At 39.9% G+C, this 26,166-nt stretch overlaps 1 protein-coding gene and 1 pseudogene across 2 annotated transcripts in view; both read left to right on the forward strand.

Annotated features, from left to right (window-relative positions):
• Positions 1-782: 782 nt before the first annotated feature.
• UBN2 (ubinuclein 2) overlaps positions 783-26,166 on the forward strand; it is a 71,188-nt gene continuing 45,804 nt past the window's right edge. For both annotated transcript variants that reach the window (XM_047096088.1, XM_047096090.1), the window contains exons 1-2: positions 783-1,577; positions 7,718-7,810. In XM_047096088.1, the coding sequence (XP_046952044.1) occupies positions 1,107-1,577; positions 7,718-7,810 (564 nt within the window). In that variant the 5' untranslated portion in view covers positions 783-1,106. The remainder of the gene's footprint in view (positions 1,578-7,717; positions 7,811-26,166) is intronic.
• Positions 18,723-18,791, forward strand: LOC124525239 (uncharacterized; annotated as a pseudogene).

Genomic DNA, 26,166 nt, shown 5'->3' on the forward strand with positions numbered 1-26,166 from the left:
CTGGTTCGTGAATTAAAATGGACAGTAACTCTCATCCTTTTAAATCTGGATTCCAATTAGTTTATCACACATGTGCCTACAAGGCGTTCCCAAACAAGGCTCCCCTCCACCCCGAAATGGGTCATTTAGCATTCCACTTGCAGAGAGTACGTTCTCTAAAATACCACCAAATCCTCCTGAGAAGTTTTCTATTAATTTCAACAGTTTAGGCTTTGTGGACGAGCCCAGAACTGTTCATTTACCCAACTGCAAAACGGTACTGCTCATTTTACGACCGTGCCACGCACAATCCCCACCGTGGCCGGGCGACAGCAGTCGGTCGAGGAAAGGTAGGCCTGTGGGAGTCAGTGTTGCGCTCTGCGGAGGGAAGCCGCAGGGCGAGTCCGGCTGGAGTTAGCCATTTCCTTTCTTCCCTCGGTATTTCGGGCAGCGGGGCGCTGGGCAGGCGGGCACCGCAGCTGGTCCTCGCGTCCCTCAACCCTTTCTCCGTATCCGCCTCGAGTAACCAGCTTGACAACCCCAACTCATTAGAGCCGAGTGCCGGAGGAATGGGCCGGACGGGACCCAGCGCCATGACTAGGTCAGTCCCAGGCGCATCCCGACGCTGGCTCTTTGCTGAGCCCCACGCGCGCCTCCGGTTTCCGGGTGCAAACGGGAAGCTAGGGAAACCCCAGACCCCTCCCTTTTAGGAAGGGCGCAGACGGCGTCTCCGTTTCCAAGGAAACCGACCCTGCCACTGCGTCACTTCCGCTGACCTGTCTGGACTCCAGACTGTTGGGAGGAAAAGAGGAAAACTGAGCCGCAGCCACGACGGTGGACGCGAGCGTCTCCTATCTGCGCATGCGCCCGCTCAGCGGCCTGCTTCTATTTATGTGGGGTATCCAACATGGCGGCTGCGGCGACCCTGGCGATGGCGGTGGAGCCCATCAGAACATAGTGGCTGGGAAGGGGGCACGGTCCGCACTCACGGTGGCGTCGGCAGAGACGACTGAGGGTGGTGGAGGGAAGAAAAGCGACGGAAAGCAAAAGGAAGGGCGGGCAGGCAAACAACTCGGCGTAGAACCGAGCGCCGGCTCGAGCGAAGGCACAGGGCCAGAACAGTGGGGATGGCGGAGCCACGCAGAGTAGCGTTTATTAGCCTGTCACCGGTGAGGCGGCGCGAGGCCGACTACCCGGGGGCCGAACGCGAGCCCGAGTACCCTCGCGAGCCCCCCCGGCTGGAGCCGCAGCCATACCGCGAGCCGGCCCGGGCGGAGCAGCCGGCCCCGCGGGAGGCTGCCCCCCGGTCGGACGTGCAGCCCCCGCCGCGGGAGAAGCCGCTCCCCCAGCGCGAGGTCAGCCGCGCCGAGCCGCCCATGTCGCTGCAGCGCGAGCCCCCGCGGCCCGAGCCGCCGCCGCCGCCGCTCCCTCAGCTGCACTTGCAGCCGCCCCCGCCGCGGGAGACGGCTTCCCGGGCCGAGCCGCAGCAGAGGCCGCCGAGGGAGACGGTGCGCCTGGAGCTGGTGCTCAAGGATCCCACCGACGAGAGCTGCGTGGAGTTCAGTTACCCGGAGCTGCTGCTGTGCGGAGAACAACGGGTACAGAAGATTCCTCCCTCACCCCCCAGACCCTGGGAGTCTCAGGACGCGTCCGCCTCTCCCAGTGGTTGGCACCTTCCGACGCCCACTTTGCGCGTCTCGGGTCGCCTGGGAGGGTGGGCTGGCGGGGGCTGGGGCCGAGAGGGTGGACGAGTGGTCGGTGCTGCTTTCCCCTGCTCCCCAGGGTTGGCCAAGGCTCCCACCCGGCTCCGCCGACCCCCCCTCGCTCGCTTGCTCCGAATGCCGCTCGGAGCCGGTTTTCCTCTGCAGCTTTCGGGACCTCAGAATTTATGTTCCTTTCTGCTCCCCATGCAAAATCTGGGAGCTCTGCAAGTTACGTGGTTGGGTTTTCCTTGTGGAGCTCCAGCAGTCAGTCATTCCAGTAGAAAGGAAGAGAAAACCTTGGGGGACACGCCCCCCGGTCGGAAGCCCAGAGATAGTGTAACCCCTCGACATCGTCCTCTTCACTCTTATGTTTGGCTCTGAGGTGTGCTTGCGAACGTTGGGTATTTCTCTTAATTGAAGGGGATTTGAAAGTAATCTGAAAAATTTCAGACTAAGGATTCCGCTCTAGGAATGAAGAAGTGGGTTAATTGGTTACTTATTTTCCTCTCTCATGTTGCTATTGGTAAACCTATTTAGCTTTGTTTTCTGTATAGTTTGTTCTTAGTGTAATTGAATGGGAAGGTGTCTTTGGCGCCTACCATCATACTTTTATTTGAGTGTTTATCATTAGTTTATAGGACCGCGTTGGAGGATGGTGTATTGGCCATGGTGATTTTTGGAGAACAATGAAAAACATCTTGGCTTTGAATTTTTAGAAACTGTTGAAAATCCATAGGTATGCCTTTGATGGAACTGGTGAACAACGAAGATAGGAGAGAGGTTTGTTGCTAATTGTAATCTTTATTGTAGGTTTTGGTGATCTTTAGAAGTAAACTAGAAAGGGAAATGATAGAGTAAAAGCAGTAAGAACAATTTCCTCTGTTGTTTAGAGATTATGCTCTTTATTAGGTTTGTTTCAGTACAGATCTAATGGACTCAAGAAGTCATTTGTTTTGTTTTCGTTCTCAACTATCTTTATAGTTGAGATGAATGACTCTTCAGTTTAAAAATATATTAATGTCACTTGATTTTGTTTATTTTAAGGCCAATGAATCTTTTGATCATTATTTGTAAATATTGTTGTGTGGTCAAATCACTTTATTATTATTTTTTTCATGTTTATTTTTGAGAGAGAAAGAGAAACAGAGCATGAGCAGGGGAAGAAGGGGCAGAGAGAGGGAGACACAGAATCTGAAGCAGGCTCCAGGCTCTGAGCTGTCAGCACAGAGTCCAACACGGGGCTTGAACTCATGAGCCACGAGATCATGACCTGAGCTGAAGTCAGACGCTTAACTGACTGAGCCACACAGGTGCCCCTAGGTCAAATCATTTTAAATGTTTGCAACCTAAATGAATTGGCAAGGGTAGAGATCATATTGGCCATGTCCACATAACATTTTATCCTTCAGACTCACTTTAGTACCCCTCCTTTTTATAAATTTGATGTTTCTTTTTTCCAAAATAATTTTGAAAATACTGGATTGGAGCATTTTTCAAGTAAATTGTATTTGATCTTCTCATCTAAGTAAGTTTGCTGTTTGACTCCCTAATCTACTTCATACATTACAGATGAAAAGCATCATATTTAGGTAAAAATACATTATGGTAGCTAATATTTACTGAATTCTTCCTATGTGCGTGCTAGACACAGGTCCGAGTAAGGTGTATGGCTTATGGAATCAGTCCAGCAGAGCTCCTTGAGGTAGGAACCATTGTCCCCACTTTGCAAATGAGGACGCAGATGCAAAGTGCTTGTATGTAATTTTATTAGTATTTCTTTCCATACTAGTACCACTTGTTAATAAAACAAAACTTCTTAAAATTGTATAATTTAAAAAAATTTAGAGGATCCTGCCAAAATGAACTAAAATGAGAGTTATAGTAGAAATAGGGATTTGTTCTGATCCTCTTAATGCTATGATATTCATTCCATGATAAAGTAATAGTAGATATTTATCTTTTAATTACGACCAAAAAAATTTAATTTTGACCCCCTACCTTGTTTGTTAACCTGATAGTATCAGAACTACTAGTTTCATGTAATAGGAGAAAGATGAATAATTCAGTTTAGTTTTTCTGTTTATGCTCTCAATTTTGGGATATATTGGTCACTTTTTCTTGTATATTCAGCCATGTATCATTTGTTGTATTCTGAACAAAAAAAACCCCATGGTTTATACAATGCACCTTTGCAACCAAGATTTGCCAGATTTACCTATGATAACTCCCAATGAACATATTTTTAAAGGAATTGTAGGAAACATTTCTTTTTTTTTTTTTAATTTTTTTTAACGTTTATTTATTTTTGAGACAGGGAGAGACAGAGCATGAACGGGGGGAGGGTCAGAGAGAGGGAGACACAGAATCTGAAACAGGCTCCAGGCTCCGAGCTGTCAGCACAGAGCCCGACGCGGGTCTCGAACTCACGGACCGTGAGATCATGACCTGAGCCGGAAGTCTGCCGCTTAACCGACTGAGCCACCCAGGCGCCCCTGGAAACATTTCTTTAAATGAGGTTGTCATATTTCCATGAAAGGAAATCCTAGCAATAGAAACCAACAAAAAAAGCAAAATGAAACCAACAGAATTGATCTGCAAAGCAGTGATTCCCAAATTTGGTTTTTCTTCCCTCAGGGAGAGTCCAGTTATTTTTAAGGATGTTATAATCTTTTCAAAATAGTTTTAATGTTGAGTTTTTGTAATTGAAAAACTTACTGTGTAGCAGAGTTTGAGTAGAAAGGCGAGGAAAAGACATTGTGTAAAATTAAAAGAAAAAAAGATTCTAAATTTTGAAATAGCCATCTATCACTGAATAGATTTTAGTTAATAGGTGTAGGTATAAATCTGTGTCGCATGTGAATACCATCTTTATCGGGATACATTTAAAGCATTCCCCTTCATAGATACAAAATGAATAGTAAAACCCTGATTAACCGAATGCAAACAGAATTCTTGCATATTATTTTTTATTAATGAGGCAAAGCGCAGTTAAATGAGTGTATGTTGGCAAAATATGAAAAACAAAATCCCTTCTTGTTAGGTTATAAGGACGCAGGTTAGCTAAACCCTTACCTTGTTATCTCTGTGGACTGCTAAGCCCTGATTGAGGTGGTTCAGGATGATGACTGAGGCATGGCAATTGTCTCTGTCCTCAGAGATTAATGTGTTCACCATTTCTGGCTAAAGGGAAATAGTACAGTTTAGATATAAGTTCTGGCAGTAATTGCTATGCAAGTAATTTTTGTTTAACTTTTAGTAAACCAGGGAATCAGTTAACTAGAGCATCCATTTGTGAATGTGATTAATTGAACATTTAGTATAAAAAGAAAAAGAGGGGTGCCTGGGTGGCTGGTTGGTCAAGTGTCCGACTCTTGATTTCTGGTTGGGTCATGATCTCACGGTTGGTGGGGTTCGAGCCCCACATTGGGTCAGTGCTGACAGGTGGAGCCTGCTTGGGTGTCTCTCTCTCTCCCTCTCCCTCCTTCCCCCTCTGGCTCCCTCCCTCCCCCTCCCTCCCTCTCCCCCCCTTTCTGCCCCACCCCCACCCCATGCTCTCGCGCGCTCTCTCTCTCTCTCTCTCCCCCTCCCTCCCTCTCTCTCCCCCTCCCTCCCTCTCTCTCCCCCTCCCTCCCTCTCTCTCCCCCTCCCTCCCTCTCTCTCTCCCTCCCTCCCTCTCTCTCTCCCTCTCTCAAAACGGATAAAATAAACTTAAAAAAGGAAAAAAATGATTATGGTGTATCCCATTGTCATAGTGCATATTTTCGGTAACGTGAAAGATCCGAAAATGGTGTTAATGAGTTAACATCAAAGGACAAAATTATTACAATGTTTATGCCTGTGGGTAGCTCATAATTTTGATATTTACTGATTTTCAAATCTTTTTTTCCATCGGAAAACCATAAAGCTTACTTAGAGCCTTGATTGTGGGTAGGGGTTGATTTCTTAACTGTGAAAGGAGAGTGAGTCAGTTTTCTTAAATTTATTTTTACAGACTGTCAAGAGTAAGAGATTTATTTTTGATGTCTCTATGAAGTCTACACAAAATCTTATAAAATGGCACATAAGGTGATTCTTATTAAAAATATATGTCCGTGTGTTTATATTTCACATATAAAACGGGTCAGACCAACAGGAAGACCTAGTGTTTAGACTTCACAGTGACTTGAAGCATAAGTTCATAATGGCAGTCATGGTGGTTCCTCTCTGTCCTTAGGCTCAGGTTAGGGCTGTATCCTGGACATGCTTCATATTTCTTATTTCATTATCAGTCTCTTCCTGCTGGTTTAATTATTCCTTTCAGGTCATATGTATTTTTTCCACAGGTAACTCCTACTGGGATAAAGGATTCTGTAAATATATTACTTATTGCAGTAGATAATTTTACAAGTTGATTCTAAGATTACTTCTTTAAGCTTTAAGAGCATCCTTTTATTCTTATACCCTAGGTCTGATGAATTGTTTTGTATGAATTCTGTTCATATTTTTCTGTCATGTTTTTAGACTGATCAAACCTCAGCCTTTATACCCAGGATGAAATATCTCTGTTCCAAAGTGTGCAGACCTTTTTCAACGTTTATTTATTTATTTATTTATTTTTTGGGACAAAGAGAGACAGAGCACGAACGGGGGAGGGGCAGAGAGAGAGGGAGACACAGAATCGGAAACAGGCTCCAGGCTCTGAGCCATCAGCCCAGAGCCTGACGCAGGGCTCGAACTCACGGACCGTGAGATCGTGACCTGGCTGAAGTCGGACGCTTAACCGACTGCGCCACCCAGGCGCCCCCAAAGTGTGCAGACCTTTGTCCCTTCTGAATTTTTTTCTTCAGATTCAGCTGAATCTGTATCCAGTATTTCAGTTGTAATATACTTTATCTTTAATTCCTGAAAATACTACCTCAGTAAAAATACCTAGCCTTCCTTTTTTAAAAAATTAACTTTCTAGTCAGTTGTTCATAATTGGGTACAAGTAGAATTTTGACGCATATGCAGCTCCTTGTTTCCCCTTTTCTGGGCTGAAAAACTATATATATATGAAATGTGCCTGCTAAAATAGTAAACCTGAGTAAAGGATGTGATTTATGTTTTTGCTTGTTTCGGTAAATGGATGGCAAATGTGGGATCCGAGCTGTTTGTGTGGTTTTTTAAAAACCATGTATTATAATAAACTTTGATTCTTCCCTGCTAGAAGGAGGCTATGGTAATGTAATCTATTCGCAGCTACTTCACTTTTCTAGCTTTGTTTGCAAGTAGTATGTATTCCCTGAATGACTATCCATTGATAACAAGTAGGTGATGTTGGGGCACCTGGGTGGCTCAGTTGGTGGAGCGTCGGACTTCGGCTCGGGTCATGATCTCGCGGTTCGTGGGTTCGAGCCCCACGTCGGGCTCTGTGCTGACAGCTCAGAGCCTGGAGCCTGCTTTGGATTCTGTGTCTCCCCCTCTCTCTGCCCCTCCCCATGCTCCCGCTCTGTCTGTCTCTCTCAAAAATAAATAAACGTTAAAAAAAAATTAAACAAACAAAAGTAGTTGATGTAGGTAGAGGTGTTGATGCCCGGCCTCAGCAGAAGGCTGTAGCAGCTACAGATACTCTAGTGACAGCTCAGGGCAGATGAATCAGTGGTGACACTGATGAATAACCAGGTGATCCTTTGAGAAGCATTTCCTGACCAAAGCAGTTATCTTTGTTGGGAAGATCTCAAACTAGAGTTATAAGTGGGATTTTTGTTTTTATCTAATTTTCTTGGGGGATTTTTGGCCTTTTTATTTTGGACATGGTGGCCATAGATCATTCTGTAGGAGGAGACAAGTTGAATTGTTGAGCTGTTCACCGAAAAACTTGAGAATGTGTAAGAATCCGTTAAAACTGCAAGTGTTATTTTGCTACAGATGAACATTTCTTTCTGGTTACTTTTAATGCTTCTAACTCATTTGTTAATATTTGGAAATTTTGACTCTCATTAAATTTAAGGATGTATTTGCCTCTGGTTGAAGCAGTACTAATACTTTTATTTCTTTTCCCATTTTCTTTGAATCAGAAGAAGCCCATTCACACAGAAGACCCATTTAATGACGCGCAGCAAGAGAGGCAAGAAGTGGAAATGTTGGCTAAGAAGTTTGAAATGAAATATGTGAGTATAATATACTCTTCACTAGGTCAGTTTACCCTGTTGGCCTTTTTTCCTCCTGTGACTGGTTGGGAGGGCTTATAATACCCACAGCAAACCTTATTTTGCTCTTATATATTGCACTCCTTATAGAGTCCAGGTACCTTGCTTAACTTATATTTTCTCCCATCCTTATAATAACACCACATACTAAGTAATACTGAGTGCGTTTTACACATGAAGAAACTGAGGCTCTGAGCTCAAGATCACACAGTGGCAGGAACTAAGCTACATATCCGTGTGTGTCTAGCTCTGATCCTTTGTCTTTCCACTGCCATTGAGAAGACCACTTTAATTCCCTTGGTGTAGTATGTCTCAAGTTTTCATGCCTCTTTAGACTTTAAGAGAATGAATGTGTGTACTTCTAGGCCCTGGGGATCAGAATCAGTCAGAAGCAGCATGAAATTTCTTTGAAAGTCTCTTGTTTACCTTAAACATTCATGTACATTTAAAATTCTGTGCCATGAATAGATTGGTATTGGTTTTAATGTAAAAATAAATTCTAATGACCTGATTGTGAAGTTGCTTAACATTTTCCTCAAGTTTTCTAGTAACTGGGTTTGTAGGAAAGCCCTCTCCCCTCCTCACTCTTGATGTTTATCCTATGACTTGACTTCATGGCACTTTGCTAAAACATAACCCATGAAAAGCAAGACCCCTTTCGGGTTCCCCTGTAAGCACTGAAAATTGTCTCACAGAGATAGGAGGTCAGGTGGTGCTAGCCCTGTCATTCATGTTATCCAGATTCAACTAGGATCTTGGTTGACACTAGTTGGCTCCTTGTGCTAATGAAGAATGTATTTGGGGTGAGGGAAAAGTATGAGAATGCTTTGGGATGTGGATCAGGTTGTAGGCCGTACTTTGCCACCTACAAATTGTCCTTTGGTGAGATTATTTAACCTTTGTGGGCCACAGTTTTCTTTTTTTGAAGACTCTTTGAAGCTCCTTCTGGCTTTATATTCTGTAATTATATAATAATTTGGGGATGGACAGGTGGGCGTTTTGATGGAAAGAATAGCAAAAGTTGTTATGTAAACTGTAGTGTTTAATTAAAATACGGTGTTCTCATTATATATTCTGATGTACTATGGCTTGATTTTTATTTTTAAGTAATCTCTGTACCCAAAGTGGGACTTGAATTCATGACCCTGAGATCAAGAGTCCCATGGTTTACTGACTGAGCCAGCCAGGTGCCCCAATGATTTTTTATTTTTTATTTTTTTTTTCTGTGAGAGAGAGTGCTAGCACAGGAGAGGAGCATAGGGGGAGAGAGAGACAGAGAGAGAGAATGGGAGAATGAATGAATCCTAAGCAGGCTCCCTGCTGGGCTTGATCCCACCTTCCTGGGATCATGACCTGAACCAAAATCAGGAGTCAGATGCTCTACTGATGAGCCACCCAGGCGCCCCCTATGGCTTTTGTATGCAAGTTGATACATTGGTTAAATTTAATGTTTTAACCAGACAATATATTTACATGGTTCAGAACTCAAAAAGTATAGAGTGAAAAATCTTTCATTCTTTTGTTCACCCACATAATCTCACCTCCCAGAGGCGCATAATGTTTTGGGGGGTCCTTCTGTTCTTTGTTTTTTTCATTTACTCTAACTTGGAGATTTTTCATATCAATACAAAGAGAACTTTCTTCTCTCTCTATCTCTCTCTCTCTCTCTCCCTCTCTTTTAGGGTTGCGTGGTATTCCATTGTATGGACATATCACAGTTTATTTAACCAGTCCCCAAATGATTTAAATTGTTTCCAAAAATTTGCTGTTGTAAATAGTGCTACAGTAAATTACTTAGTCGTGTGGTATTTCACAGAGTTGCAAGTTTATCTGTTGGGCAGATTCCTAGAAGTGAAATTTTTAGGTCGAAAGATATATGCATTTATTTATTTAGTTTGGGTATATATTAACCAAATTACCGGTTTCTAAGTTACCAGTTTCCATTCCTCTAATACTACATTGGAGTGCCTATTTTTTCCATAGGTTATAGAACTAAGAATTAGAATTGCCCTTTGCAAATGGAAGAATTCCTAGCATATGATCCTATAAGTATTGTGACTCAGTGTATGATGTACTGCTTCAGAGTTAGCATTAAATCTTATTGGGGAGCCCTTGGATAGTACTTGCCATGGAAAAACCAATATTCTGAAGAAGGTGGTTGATGTGTAAAATCAAGTTCCAAATAACTGGGTTATATCCAGGCGCTGTAATTATGCAGGGATAAAATATTACTCTTGTTATAATTCAAATTAATGGGCTATATTTCTTCTCTAGATTTTTATTGTGGCTACTTACTCTCTTATTTCCTTTCTTTAAAATTTTTTTTTCTTTTTTAGTTTATTTATTTATTTTGAGAGAGAGAGAGCACAAGCAGGGGAGGGGCAGAGAGAGGGAGAGACAGAATCCCAAGCAAGATCTACACCATCAGCGCAGAGCCCAGTGCGGGGCTCGAACCCACGAACTGCGAGATCATGACCTGGGCTGAGATCAAGAGTTGGATGCTTAACCAACTGCACCACCTAGGCACCCCTCGTATTTCCTTTCTAAGTAGAGATTTAAAATGTCCTACCCTATGAGGCCTTTATGTGCCATGAGTATTACAGGTATTAAATATGTATGTTTTAACAAATTATTTGGACCCTTTTAATTAAGAAAATCATCAGGTTGAAAGTGATGGGAGAAGATAATTTATCCACCTCTAGGCCCTGGGCTGTCACAAAAGATCACTTCTAAACAGCAAAGATTTGGGGCACCTGGGAGGTTCAGTCGGTTAAGCGTCTGATTTTGGCTCAGGTCATTATCTCACGGCTGTGGGTTTGAGCCCTGAGTTGGACTCTGTGCTGACAGCTCAGAGCCTGGAGCCTGCTTTGGATTCCATGTCTCCCTCTTTCTCTGCCCCTGCCCTGCTCATGTTCTGTCTCTCTCAAAAATAAGATAAACATTAACAAAAAATTAAAAAAAATAAACAGCAAAGATTTTTTTGGTGTTGAGAGGTAGCAAATTGGGATGTCTGTATGTATATTTATATTTATGCATATTTATATGTATATTTATATTTCAAGTAAAAAGCCTTACATAGTATATGTAAAATATTGCAAAATGTTAACCCACCAAGGTTACATTTCCTTTTTTTTTTTTTTAATTTCCTTAAAACAACTTTTTTGGTGATAAAACGAGGACTTAATTTGGAGGTTTATAAAACATGAAACTAGCTACCTTCTAACTTTTGTTTCCTTCGTATAATTTAGATGTCCTTGTCATTATTTCTGAAAATCACTTAAGGTTACTTCTAGCTCTCTGCTTTTTAGAACGAGAGATGCACTTTTTTTGTTAAATTTTGTGTATAAATGATAAAGTACTTGAGGATTTACGTTGGACATACAAAGGGGCATGATAGTTGCTTTCTCTTGGAGAAACTTTCAGAATAATTGTGAAGACAAGACATAGACACACAAATCGAGTACCAAGCCGTGCCTGTGGAAGTGAATGACTCTGGGGATCTGAAAGTGAGTAGAAAGGCCAGTTCCACTCTTGAAACTGGAAGGAATTTTGGAGACCTTGGTGCAGAGTCATTGAATGGATTCTTCCAGTCTCCTGTCAAACCACATTTGTCTGTAATCCCTGGAATAACTTTTCTGCCCATCATAGGATATCGAGTGGATAAGAAGCGGAAGGAGCACAGGATTGTGAGTTAACACAGCTGGATTCTCATCCTATCTTTACCATGTTAACTAGCTGACCTTAGTGAAGCCTCTTGGCTTTTTTATGCTTTGGTGTCTGTCAGGGGAAAACAAGATCTGTCTAGCCAACTTTATATTTATAGCACAGGGGTTTTGTCAGCGTCAGATGAAAAAATAGATTTTTAATGTTGCAAATATTTAAAGTGCTATCTAAATGGGAAATACTATTTAAACATGTCACTCTCGTGGAGAACTGCTCCGTCTTATTGTACATGTCATAAATTCTTTTTGATATAAACATGTATGGGATTTTTAACCTCTATTATTTGACTGCCCCACTGATTTTGATCTTTTAGCTCAGGCATTCTGTTCCAAATGGCCTTTATCTTTGGTCATTCTCCAAACGGTCAATCACCATTTACAGACAGTTAGTTATTACAGTCTTCGTAGAGACCACAACAAAGTATTTGGAACCCTTTAAGAAAATCATTGGGCCAAAGCGACCTGGGAGGAGATACGTTGTACGGTGCTAGGCTCTCACAAAAGGTCACTCTTAATCACTGAAGATCTTTATTGACTGTAGTTTACTGTCCAATAGTTCCTTTAGTATCCTGTAGCAAATTCAGATGCCCACTGATCCACCAGCGAAGCAGGCCACGTGAACAGTAAAGGTGGGGGGTTGTCTGAAATAGGGGACAGCTCCTGTCAGCTGCAGCCCTTCTTACTTTGCGGGGACTTGGGCTTAGGGTTGTCACATCCTTACATTTCTCAAAAGAAGGCTGAAGTCTGGATTTTCCTCTAATATTTCTTAAATATTGGCTTCTAGTTAAAACACCTACTAGACTAAACAATACATCTGTGGGCCATATCCAGCTCTCAGGCCCTAGTTGGAGACTTGGTATACTTGCTTCACTCTTTCTTTTTTTCTAATTTATTTAACTTATCAGTCCATGTACTTTCACATTTGCCCCTTGTCTTCTGTGAGCTGGGTGGTTGGTGGTACAGGTGGGAGAGCCTGCCATTTCCGTTGTGGAGGAGAATGCATTTGTAGGAAGTTTCAGAGAACGGAGCAAGTTAAACTCAGTTGGGGGTTTCCATGATACGGGGGAATAATAAGATGCATTGAGTGGTGGCTGGGTCTATAAGCAACGTTAGTGACAAATTGAGTGGTGTGGTGGAGGGCTGAGGCAAGTTTATGGGCTTCTTGTGGTCTGGAGTACGTGTGTGTGGCGGTTCCTTGTGCTGGAAAGGAGCTGTGTGAAGTGGAGCTGGCTGCCACTTGAGGGAAAAGGACGGAGAAGGTGGAGTTCAGGATGTGTCCTTTGTCTTGCAGCAGTTGCTTGGGGGAAGGGATGGAGACAATTTTAGTAGTTGAAAAGCAGTAATAGAAATTATAGGACTTATAAAATTGTAGACCTACTACCCTGTATCAAATGGTTTGTTTTTTCCCTCTATTCTGTCCTGTTTTTAATTGCCTGTGTCCTGTTACCTTTTAGGTAATGTAACAATGAATGTTCAGCATTAATTGCTACATGTTTTCTTGGGAAAAGAGGAATGTAACTGTTCAGTGCTTAATTTTACTTAGAGCATACTAAATTGGTTGTTGTATACAAATCTTATTAAATAGCTAAGTCCAACCTTTAATACTTCTCCATAGGTTCCAAATTTTTCTTGTTGGTTACTATAGGAAGAAAGCAGGATACAATTGAAAGAGGTTTGTGTTCCTTTCCTCATTCTCAATTTTAAGGCTCCAAATGTTTAGGCTAAATGTCCTAGTTTCCTGAATATCCTGAATTTCCAACTCAGTTTTTAGATGGTTTCTAGATTGTGTATGCTTTTTCTGAGGCTGTATACACTCTACATCAGTGAATGAGGTTCGCTTTGATGGGTATAGACTTGTTCTCTGAGCCTTCGAGGGCATAGGAAAACCTGTGGTGGTTGGAAGATTTCTTTTAGTGGTTTTTCTCACTGTTACCCTAGCCATCTTGAAAGATCATGGTATCCTAGAATTGGATATAAATTCAATAATCTAAATGGAAGTGCTTAGCATAATATCTGGTGCCTTGCAGGGGCTCAGCTGCTCAGCTCTTTGAATCTGAGTGACTCTCTGAATAGGAACACATGTATTCAGCCAAACATTTATTAGCATTTCTGAAGTCACATTATGACTTGAAAATTCACTTACTTTACCATATAGATTTTGAATGCCACATTTGATATTTAACTCTATGTGATTTTGGACTCTCGGAGCCCTGATAGCTTCATATTTATTTTAAAAGAGAGGATAAGGGTAGATTTGATGGTAGGAAAGTAGTTTTCAGCAATCTTATAAATAAAGCAATTGAAAAATAAAATCAGTTGATCAAATGGAGTTAATACTATTTTTAATAAAAAAGTATATTTATAAAGTCTTGATTTTCTTTTTGTATACAAGCTTTTTAAAATTGATTTTGCCCTGATATGTTTTAAAGAATGGCAACATCTTTTTTTCTAAATTTTATTTTAATTCCAGTATAGTTAACTTACAGTATTATATTAGTTTTAGGTATACAATATAGTGATTCAACAGTTACATGTATTCCTCAGCGCTCATCGTGGTAAGTGTACTCTTTTTTTTTTTTTTTAAAGTTTATTTATTTTGAGAGAGAATGTGAGCAGGTGAGGGGCAGAGAGGGAGAATCCCAAGCAGGCTCTGCATGTGGTCTGTGGGCAGAGCCCGATGTGGGGCTTGATCCCATGACCCTGGGATCATGACTTGAGCCAAAATCAAGAGTCAAACGCTCAACTGACTGAGCCACCCAGGCACCCCGTGATAAGTGTACTCTTAATCCCCTTCATCTATTTCACACATCCCCCTACCTATCTCCCCTTTGGTAACCATCTATTTGTTCTCTGTTGTTAAGAGGCTTGTTTGTTGGTTTGCCTCTTTTTTCCTTTGTTCATTTGTTTTGTTTCTTAAATTCGACATCTGAGTGAAATCATGTCTTTCTCTTACTTCCCTTAGCGTTATACTCTCTAGTTCCATCCATGTTGTCCCAGCTGGTAAGATTTCATATTTTCTGGATGAGTAATATTCCATTGTGTGTGTGTGTGTGTATATATATATATACCATATCTTCTTTATCCATGTATGTATCAGTGGACACTTAGGTTATTTCCATAACTTGGTTATTATAAATAATGCTGCAAGAAGAGAATGGCAATATTGGGAATAACTGTATAATTTCTAATGAGTGACTTCTTCTCAGTAAATACTACTCAATTGAGTGAAAAGGAAATATGCTTTTACATTTAAAATAATTATGGATTGCTTAAAAAGTGTCCTCAAATATGAGACAGACACAAGTGGATGTTAGAAAACATTTATGCACTCTTTCTGGGAGGTTTAAGAATTTTATCAATGACTCATATTATTTGATAATCATCGACACTTTATGAGGGGTTACAGCTTCCTTGGGAACTTCCTTGGCTGTTTTTCCTCTGTTTTGGCCTTCTGTTAGGTCTGGTCCCTAAAGATCAACATGGTAGGGTTGGGTAAAGCAGTTTGGATAAATCTGCTGTACTACCACAAAATAAATTCTTTTTATGAAGCACAAGTACCAGAAATTTAGGTTCTATAGACCAACAATAGTATGGTACTACATATATAATAAAAACATAAAATAACCTTTTAAAACAAACTGAGGTTGGGAGATTCTTAAATATAGGACAAGAAAGAATTCTTAAAAAATTTTTTTTATTTTTCATTTTTTAAAATTTACATCCAAATTAGTTGGCATCTGGTGCAACAGTGATTTCAGGAGTAGATTCCTTAATGCCCCTTAACCCATTTAGCCCATCCCCCCTCCCACAACCCCTCCAGTAACTCTCAGTTTGTTCTCCATATCTATGAGTCTCTTCTGTTTTGTACCCCTCCCTGTTTTTATACTATTTTTGTTTCCCTTCCCTTATGTTCATCTGTTTTGTCTCTTAAAGTCCTCATATGAGTGAAATCATACGATTTTTGTCTTTCTCTGACTAATTTCACTTAGCATAATACCCTCCAGTTCCATCCACGTAGTTGCAAATGGCATGATTTCATTCTTTTGATTGCTGAGTAATACTCCATTGCATATATAAACCACATCTTCTTTATCCATTCATCCATCGATGGACATTTGGGCTCTTTCCATACTTTGGCTATTGTTGATAGTGCTGCTATAAACATGGGGGTGCACGTGTCCCTTCGAAACAGCACGCTTGTATCCCGTGGATAAATGCCTAGTAGTGCAATTGCTGGGTTGGAGGGTAGTTCTATTTTTAGTTTTTTGGGGAACTTCCATACTGTTTTCCAGAGTGGCTGCACCAGCTTGCATTCCCACCAACAATGCAAAAGAGATCCTCTTTCTCTGCATCCTCGCCAACATCTGTCGTTGCTTTAGTTGTTAATGTGAGCCATTCTGACAGGTGTGAGGTGGTGTCTCATTGGGGTTCTGATTTGTATTTCCCTGATGATGAGTGTTGTTGAGCATTTTTTCATGTGTCGGTTGGCCATCTGGATGTCTTCCTTGGAGAAGTGTCTATTCATGTCTTTTGCCCATTTCTTCCCTGGGTTATTTGTTTTTTGGATGTTGAGTTTGATAAGTTCTTTATAGATGTTGGATACTAACGCTTTATCTGATATGTCATTTGCAAATATCTTCTGCCATTCTGTCGGTTGCCTTTTAGTTTTGCTGATTGTTTCCTTCACTGTGCAGAAGCTTTGTATTTTGATGAGATCCCAGTAGTTCATTTTTGCTTTTGTTTCCCTTGCCTCCAGAGACGTGTTGAGGGGCAAGGAAGAATTCTTTTTTTTAAAAAAATTTTTTTTTTTCAACGTTTATTTATTTTTGGGACAGAGAGAGACAGAGCATGAACGGGGGAGGGGCAGAGAGAGAGGGAGACACAGAATCAGAAACAGGCTCCAGGCTCTGAGCCATCAGCCCAGAGCCCGACGCGGGGCTCGAACTCACGGACCGCGAGATCGTGACCTGGCTGAAGTCGGACGCTTAACCGACTGCGCCACCCAGGCGCCCAAGGAAGAATTCTTAAATAATAGTTTTCTTTAGTGGAGTTACCAATTGTAATCACTTGTCATGACATGCCTTTTCAGTTCCTTGACCTCTTTGAGCTAAACAAATTCTCTTCAACTTCCTGAAACCAATAGGAACAATTGAGAATGAGCAGTTTTAGGGTATTTGGAAGGAAGGCCCAATATCCTAAGTGCCGATTCAAGAAATCTGTGTATGTTATATCTGTGCTGTTAAGTCAGCTCTTGGGTGTCTTTCCACTGACTTACATTTCTACTCTTTTCTATTGGTGGGTTAAGGAAATCAGTGGAAGTGGAGAATGATAAGGTTGTGACCAGGCTGGAACAAATAGAGAAGCTTGGTGATCAGGAGTTACATTCTTTTCAGTTATAAGATTGCACCTGGGTGGCTCAGTTGGTTAAGTGTCTGGCTCTTGATATCAGCTCAGTTTCTCACAGCTCAGTGATCTCAGTTTGTAAGTTTGAGCCCCACGTCAGATTCTGCTGGCGGTACAAACTTGCTTGGGATTCTCTCTTTCTGTCTCTCTCGCTCTTGCTCTCTCTTTCTCTCTCTTTCCCTCTCCCCCACCCCATTTTCCTCCCCTTCCCTCCCTCTCTGCCCCTCACTCAGTGGTGTATTCTCTCTCCCCTTCTCTCTCAAAATAAATAAATAAACATTAAAAAAAGACTGCAGTCTTAGCATTCACTGTCATGCTTCCTCTGTCTTCCATAGGTGATCAATAAATGTTGCTTATTAGTTAGGTTTCTTATTACCTGGAGTTAATTGGCAGGGAGGTGACCGGGGTGGGATCCTGTACTAAGAACATTTTGTTTGTTTGTTTTCCAGCTTAGTGTTATAGTGTAATCAGATAGCATTGGCTTGAAATACTGATTATCAGGTTAAACAGGTACTAATGATTCAGTAAGTCATTTTCTTCTGAGTCATAGTAAACTAGTGATCTAGGGGAATAGATTCAAAGGGGATTCTTCATTTTAGATGTAGCAAAACTCAAGATTATTTTTTTTAATTTGGAAAATAAGTTTTGTATTTTTATAGGATACATTTATTGTGTAAACTGTGTAACATTAACAACGGCTAAGGTCTGGAAAATTTATCAAATAATACTTTGATTCTACTGCAGGGAGGATCCTTTCTAAGGCTGCTGGAAAAGAGACCAGTTCAAAACAGGCCTATTCAGGAAGACCCTATAATATAATCCTTTGCCAATGTATCTTGATTTCCTTAGAATTAGGTGAAATTCTAATATTTGTGAATTGTCTAGTATTTGGTTCCAGTTTATACCATTTGCGTATCACTGGACTTGAGCGTAACTGGGGAGCCAGAGAACTAGAGGGTGGAGAATGGAAAAGAGGAGGTGAGGCAGAGGGCAAGCCAAGAGAGAATTGTTTCCAGGAAGACTAGGAGATGAGGAAAAGGGAATTGAGGCCAGAAAACTGTACTCTGGTGGCCTCTGTGATGAAGGAAGGAGCTGGGATGTGCCTGACTGTAAATGCTTTGGCAGAAGGCCATTGATAGGTAGAGGAGAGACTATTAAAATCCTGGCTATCGGGGAGGGATTTGAGAAAGAGCTACTTGGGCACCGCAGTGTCAAATACAGGTTGTCCAAAGCTCTTTCCCCGAAGTGGGACTAGGAAGCAGAGCCATATAAGGAGTGAAAACCCAAATGGTATTGAACATTTGGTGGGCCAGATGAAGAAATTCTTGAATAGGTAGTACATGCACTTGACAAAAACTCAAAAGATATGAAGGGAATATGATGTAAAGTAAATCTCCCTCCTACTCCTAACTCCTAGCTAACCAGTTCCCCCCCACCCCAGAGATAATCACTGTTTGAGTTTCTTGTTCTAGAGATGTGTTTATGTAACCATTTACATATTTCTAAAGATTTTGTTCAGTGTAAAATAATACATAAATACAGATAAAAAAGGGAAGAAAGTAAAAATCACTTAATCATCTATAATCCCACTACCAAGCCTAACCACTGTTAGTAGTTGGATGTGTAGCCCTTTCAGGGCTTTTAAAAATGCTTGTCTGCTTACAAATGTAAGCACTTGCACTTAAGAAAATTATTTTTAATCATCTAAGTAGCATATGAATACATTCCTGTTATTACAAACAAATTCACAGTGTTACAGCTCTTTGAGAATTCATCCAGCAGGTTTTCTAGTTCCTACCAAAGGGGGAAAAATTCAAACAATACATATTAAGTCAAAATCTTCCTTCACGACTACCTCCAATTGTATCCCCTCTCCATTGTAGCAAACATGGTTATCTGCTTGTTGTGATTCTTTGAGCTTTTTACATAGATTTATGGACATATATTGTTGTGTTTTTCATAAATGAGATCCTACTGTTTGTATGAGAATTAAAAAAGATCTTATTTTTAAAAAAAGCAAGAAAACAAGATCTTGTTATTTTAATGTCATCTCCACAATTACCAGTTTAGGCTGAACACTTCCTTTTTTAATTTTTTTTTTTTTAACGTTTATTTATTTTTGAGACAGAGAGAGACAGAGCATGAATGGGGGAGGGTCAGAGAGAGGGAGACATAGAATCTGAAACAGGCTCCAGGCTCTGAGCTGTCAGCACAGAGCCCGACGCGGGTCTCGAACTCACGGACTGCGAGATCATGACCTGAGCCGAAGTCGGCCGCTTAACCGACTGAGCCACCCAGGCGCCCCTAGGCTGAACACTTTCAAATGCTTAGTGAATACTGTCTTTTCTATGACTAGCCTGAACTATACATAGCATTTGGTAAGCTACTTTTATTGCCTTCCGTACTATTAAATATTCCTCTACCACATGGTTTTAAAATGGCTGTTAGTGGGGCATCTGGATGGCTCAGTCAGTTAAGTGTCCAACTTCGGCTCAGGTCACTATCTTATAGTTTGTGGGTTTGAGCCCCACGTCGGGCTCTGTGCTGACAGCTCAGAGCCTGGAACCTGCTTCAGATTCTGTGTCTCCCTGTCTCTCTGCCCCTCCCCTGCTCCTGCTCTCTCTCTCTCAAAAATAAATAAACATTAAAAAAATTTTTTAAATGACCATTAGCATTGAATGGATGTGTCACAGTATATGTAATTTATACCTTTATTATTGTTATGATGCTATGATTGATAGGATGCTTGGTGAAGAACTTATACCTGTACATCCTTTGTACAAGTTATAGCAGTTATGTCTTCCTGTGGTAACTCCTGATCAGCTTGATTAGACTAAAATGTTCCTAGATCTTTCTAGTTATGCAGAAGTTATTTGTGCTAGTTATGCAGAAGTTATGTGTAATCATGCCCATTCCAACAGAACCTATTTGTTTTTTTAGTTTTTCCCTAGGTAAATCTTAGAGGCAGTTAGCTGTCCCTAGATAAAAAATGTTAGGAGAGTAGAAAAAGATCATTTTGATTTTAAGTAGAAAGCATGAAGGAGGAAGGGTTTAAAACTTATTAGCTGGGAAGGGTGGGGAAATTCAGAGAGGAGTAAGAGATTATTCCCAATAAGGGGAAGGCAGAAGAAAGATAAACTTCAGTGTGTTTAGGAGGAGAGTGGATAGATAGGTTGAATGAATCAGAGTGTTCAAGTTGGAAAATTGTAAGAAAAAGTTGGAAAGGTAGTTTAAATGCCTTTAATGCCTTATTAAGGGTTTTGGATTTATTTTATAATAGGATGCTTCTGAAGCATTTTGAACAGAGGAATGATACGAAATGGTATTTTAGAAGTATTAATTGGATGGTATAATGCAGGATAAACTAAGATAAATGAGGGAAGAGAGGCTAATTAAGGCATTCATTACATTTAAGTGAAAAATAGTGGCCGAGATTATAGCAATGGCAGGTGAAATAGAAAGGAAATTGCAGATGTGAAAAACCACATGAACAAAGGTTTGTGGGGAGAGAGTTGAAGTAGAAAGAATAATGAGTTCTAAAAATCAGCATTTCTGAAAGGTAAGTACCTACAATTCATTCATTTAAATTGTTCTCCCCAGAACCCAGAAAGTTCCCTCTTACCTCTCCATAGATAATCCTCTCCCTTCATTCCTGGTCCCTGGTATTCTCAGACCTACTTCATGTCAGTATAAGTTTTTTATTTGTTTTTATTTTGTGGTTTCTAGAGTTTCTGTGGTTTCTGGGAATCTTAAAGTCTTTTGTGTCTGGCCCCTCTGACTTAGCATGATGCTTTTGAAATTCATCCATGGGTTGCATGTTGTCAGCAGTTCCTTCCCTTGTGTTGTTGCATAGTAAGCCATAGTTCTTGGCTGCTATGAATAAAGATGTTCTGAACGTTAGCATATAGCTTTTTGGGTGAACATACGTTTCCATTTTTCTTGAGTAAATAATAAGAGTGGGATTGTTAGGTCATATGTGAAGTGTACGTTTAACTTTATAAGAAACTGTCAACTATTTTTCAGAATGGGTCTTCATTTTGCACCAGCCATGTAGGAGAGTTTTAGTAGCTCCACATCCTTGTTAACATTTGGTATCATGAATCTTTTTAATTTTAGCTAACTGAAGTTTTAAGGCAGAAAAATAGAATGAATAAAATGGGAATGTTCAAGTGGAAGGAGCTAATTTGGAGGTGGCTGACAGTGGGGACACTGGTTTCAGTTTCTGGTATTGAGTTTTAAGGGGTCTCCAAGTAGGAAAATGACCCCAGAGATTCTATAACTTCTCTTATAGAACTTTTAATGGAATGGCACTTTGGAGCCAGATAGTCATGAGTTTGAAGATTAGCTCAATTACTTTCTGTGTGATCTTAGCCAGGTTATTTGCCCTTTCCAAGCTTTAGCCTTTCCCATTTGTCAAATGTGAAATAATAGATGGTTACACTTAGAAGAGGCGCTGATGCAAAGTTAGCACTCAGCGGGTGGTAGCTATCATCATCTTGGTCGTCGTCATCATGTTTGCTGCTTAAATACATATTTTATGCCCCCAGTAACTTAGGAGTTTCTTGCACATCTCTGCATTTCTTCCCTTCCTAACCCATCTCGCTTTGCTCATCTTTGCTCATCCCTCACCACAACAGGAGTGATTTTGTTCAGCACTAATCTTGTCTAGTCACTTCCTGTTCTGATCCTTCCACTCATGTTGTCCGGGCATAAATATCTATGGAAAGCCTTGATTAAGACCGCTGTTAGAAAAGTCTGGTACCACCTATATTTTCCTTTCTACTGTGTATCATTACTGTAATTTGTGTAATCTTTCTTCTGTCTGCAATACTATAAAATCCATGAAGGCTGGCACTTGGAAGGTACTCAGTTAATTTTTGAGTAGATTATCTTGTTTCAAGATTGTTCAGGACAGGATTTTTACTACTTAATTTAAATTCTTTCTGAGGGTACCTGGGTGGTTCAGTTGGTTAAGCATCTCACTGTGGATTTTGGTTCAGGTAATGATCTCCCGGTTAATGAATTTGAGCCCTGGTTCTTGGATTTGAGCCCTGCCTCGGGCTCTGCACCGCTGGTAACAGTATACTATGTAATTTTTTACAATTAAAAGAATTTTTTAGTTCTTTCTGACATTTACCATATTACTTTCTTTTTTTAAAAAAATATTTATTTATTTTAAGTAGTCTGTACAACCAGCATGAGGCTCGAACTCATGACCTCAAGATCAAGAGCCGTATACCCTTCCTATGGAGCAGCCAGGCACTCCAGCGTGTTACTTTCTGTGGCATAAGTTCTTAACAGATATTCTTGAATCTAAGTAGTGGTTTGAAATAAGCTTACATAGAATTATCAGGTCAAATAAGGTAAAGAGTTTTAAAAATTATTTTACTGTATTTCCATTATGACATTAATACTTTATAGAAAGTTTGGAAAATAAAGAAACAAAAAGAAGAAACACAAGAGGATGGCAGAATTCTTGACAGATGCTTTTAGATTGCTTTCCAGAAGAGTTTCATGGTATACTGTTACCAGCAGTGATTGAGTGGTCCTGTTTCTTCTCCATTTTGCCAGTTTATAATTTGATAGATGAAATTAGTATCTTTAATTCCATTTATTTGATTTATTAATTACTCTCTGTTGAGTTGTAATGCCGCCTTTCTCATGTTAAATTCTTACCTACTAGGATAGGTTTCTGAACATTGTTGTTGATTTATGTTTATTCTTACATTCCTGGTATGTGATTTCAACTCCCATAACTTTATTTGTAACTTAATTTTTAAATTTTAATTCCAGTATAGTTAACATATGGTGTTATATCAGTTTCTGGAGTACAATATAGTGATTCAACAATTCTATATATTACTCAGTGCTCATCAAGATAAGTGGACTCTTAATCCCCTTCACCTATTTCACCCATCCCCCCCACCCTCCTTCCCTCTGGTAACTATCAGTTTGTTCTGTAAAGTTAAGAGTCTGTTTTTTGGTTTGTCTCTTTTTTTCCCTTTGTTCATTTGTTTTGTTTCTTAAATTCCACATATGAGTGAAATCATATGGTATTTGTTTTTCTCTGACTTATTTTACTTAGCATTATACTCTCTAGATTCATCCACGTGGTTGAAAATGGCAAGATTTCATTCTTTTTTATGGGTGAATAATATCCCAGCATATGTATGTATGTACACACACACACACATTCTACATCTTCTTTATCCATTCATCTGTCAATGGACACTTGGACTGCTTCCATAATTTGGCTATTGTAAATAATGCTGCAGTAGGCATAGGGGTGCATAAATCTTTTTGAATTAATGTTTTCATGTTCTTTAGGTAAATACCCAGTAGTGGAATTGCTGGGTCATATGGTAATTCTACTTTTAATTTTTTGAGTAGCCCCCATACTCTTTTCCACAGTGGCTGTACCAGTTTGCATTCCCACCAATAGTGCACAAGGGTTTTTTTCTCTCCACACCCTCGCCAACACTTGTTGTTTCTTGTGTTTTTGATTTTAGCCATCCTGACAGGTGTGAGGTGATATCTCATTGTGGTTTTGATATGCATTTCCCCGACGACGAGTGATGTTGAGCATCTTTTCACGTGTCTGTTGGCCATCTTGATGTTTTCTTTGGAGAAATGTCTGTTCGTGTCATCTGCCTATTTTTTAATTGGATTATTTGTTTTATTTATTTATTTGTTTATTTATGGTGTTGAGTTGTATAATTTCATTTGCAAATATCTTCTCCCATTCAGTAGGTTGTTTTTTGTTTTGTTTTGTTGATTGTTTCCTTGGCTATGCAGAAGCTTTTAATTTTGATGTAGTCCCAGTATTTTATCTTTGCTTTTGTTGCCCTTGTCTCAGAAGACATATCTAGAAAAATGCTACTATGGACAATGTCAGAGACCTACTGCCTGTGCTGTCTTCTAGGATTTTAAGATTTCAGCTCTCACATTTAGGTCTGTGATCCATTTAGAGTTTATTTTTGTGTATGGTGTAAGAAAGTGGTCTGGCTTTATTCTTTTGCATATTGCTGTCCAGTTTTCCCAGTATCATTTGTTGAAGAGACTTTTTCCCACTGCATATTCTTGCCTCCTTTGTTGAAGATTATTGGTCACATAATTGTGAGATTTTTTCCTGGGCTTTGTATCCTGTTCCAGTGATCTATGTGTCTGTTTTTGTGCCAGTACCATACTGTTTTGATCAGTACAGCTTTGTAGTATAACTTGAAATCTGGGATTGTGACACCTCCAGCTTTGTTTTTCTTTCTCAAGATTGCTTTGGCCATTCGGAGTCTTTTGTGGTTCCATGCAAATTTTAGGATTGTTTACTGTAGTTCTGTGAAACATATTTTTGGTATTTTGAAAGGAATTGTATTAAATCTGTAGATTGCTTTGGGTAGTATGGACATTTTAACAATATTTATTCTTCTAGTCCATGAGCAAGGCATATCTTTTCATTTGTGTCATCTTCAGTGTCCTTCATCAGTGTTTTATAGTTTCCAGAGTATGGGTCTTTTACCTCCTTGGTTAAGTTTATTCTTTGGTATTTTATTATTTTTGATGCAATTGTAAATGAGATTGTTTTCTTAATTTCTCTTTATGCTGCTTCATTATTAGTGTATAGAAATGCAGTATATTTCTATAAGTTGATTTTGTATCCTGAGACCTTACTAAATTAGTTTATCAGGTCTAGTCGTTTTTTGGTGGAGTCTTTGGGGTTTTCTATATGTGGTGTCATACCATCTACAGATAGTGAAAGTTTTACTTCTTACTGATTTGGATGCTTTTTATTCCTTTTTCTTCTCTGATTGCTGTGGCTAGGACTTCCAGTACTATGTTGAGTAAAAGTGGTGAGCGTGAACTTCCTTGTCTTGTTCCTGACCTTAGGGTAAAGGTCTCCATGTTTTCCCACTGAATATGATGTTAACTGTAGGTTTATCATATATGGCCTTTATTATGTTGTTAACTCTCATAATTTTAAATATATTTAATATGTAACAGGGTTAATATTCATTTGTTTTTATATTTTTATATAGTATAAAAAATATAGTATATTTTTATATTAGTTTTCATGTATCTGTGCATTTTTATATTCTCTTTAGAGTTCTCTCTGGTTTTTGGGTGAAATAGTCCCTCATGCTTAATTGCATGTATGTAACTATCCTAGAAATACCTCCTTCTGTTTGTCTTTTTTTTTTTTTTTTTTTACTTCTGTTTCTAACTGTAGTTCTATAAACTAGTTGTAAGGGTCCCAGTTTGCAGACCTGGCAAATGGAAAAAAATAAGAACCATTTATTACATGTGTCGTATATAAGCACACACATGCTGTGTATATGTGTGCATGTATGTATATATATATAATGTATGTATAGGTTTAATGTTGCCAACTAGTATTTCCTTTTATTTTCTTTTTTTTAAAAAAATTTAAATGTTTTTATTTATTTTTGAGAGAGAGAGAGCCAGCAGGGAAGGGGCAGAGTGAGAGGGAGACACAGAATCCGAAGCAGGCTCCAGGCTCTGAGGTGTCAGCACAAAACCTGATGCGGGGCTTGAACCCACAAACTGTGAGATCATGACCTGAGCCGCAGTTGGACGCTGAACTGAGCCACCCAGGTGCCCCTGCGAACTAGTATTTCTTGAGAAGGATTTTTGTTGTTCTGAGATTATGCCCTATAATGGCTTTATTTGGGAGTCGGCGGGGGGAGAAGGGTTGCCACCTTGTGTTGGTCTCCAAAATTGTTTTTAAAATTTACCTAATTGTAAAAATCTAAAAATACGGGGAACTGCTACTTTATCTCACACTGTAATGACTTTCTTGGCGGTAGTGGTATAGTAACAGGGCTGTTTTGGTCACCGAAAAGCATACAATGAAGTTACAGCTTATGGGGGTTAGGTTTTTTAACATCTGGATGTAATAAAAATATAACATTGAATCAGGATTACTTTTACAAATTACTTAGAAAAGGATGTCACCACGTTGGTGACTTCTCAGCAAGTCCAGCATAACCATTTTTTCCCTGAATCACTGGAATAGATTATTTCTTTGTGTGGAAATAAGATAGAGCAGTTTGCTTTTGTTTAAGGGCAGTGTTGCACAAAACTTATCCATCTTTCACTGTTAGAATCACACTTTCCATTGAGAGCTATTCACTGAGAATTGAAACCGAGTAAGAGATTTACATCTTGCATCCCATGCTT

The sequence above is a fragment of the Lynx rufus genome, unplaced genomic scaffold, assembly GCF_022079265.1.
Source record: "Lynx rufus isolate CCGP_SWC_20201006 ecotype Redwood Valley unplaced genomic scaffold, mLynRuf1.p SCAF_4, whole genome shotgun sequence".
Classification (NCBI taxonomy): domain Eukaryota; kingdom Metazoa; phylum Chordata; class Mammalia; order Carnivora; family Felidae; genus Lynx; species Lynx rufus.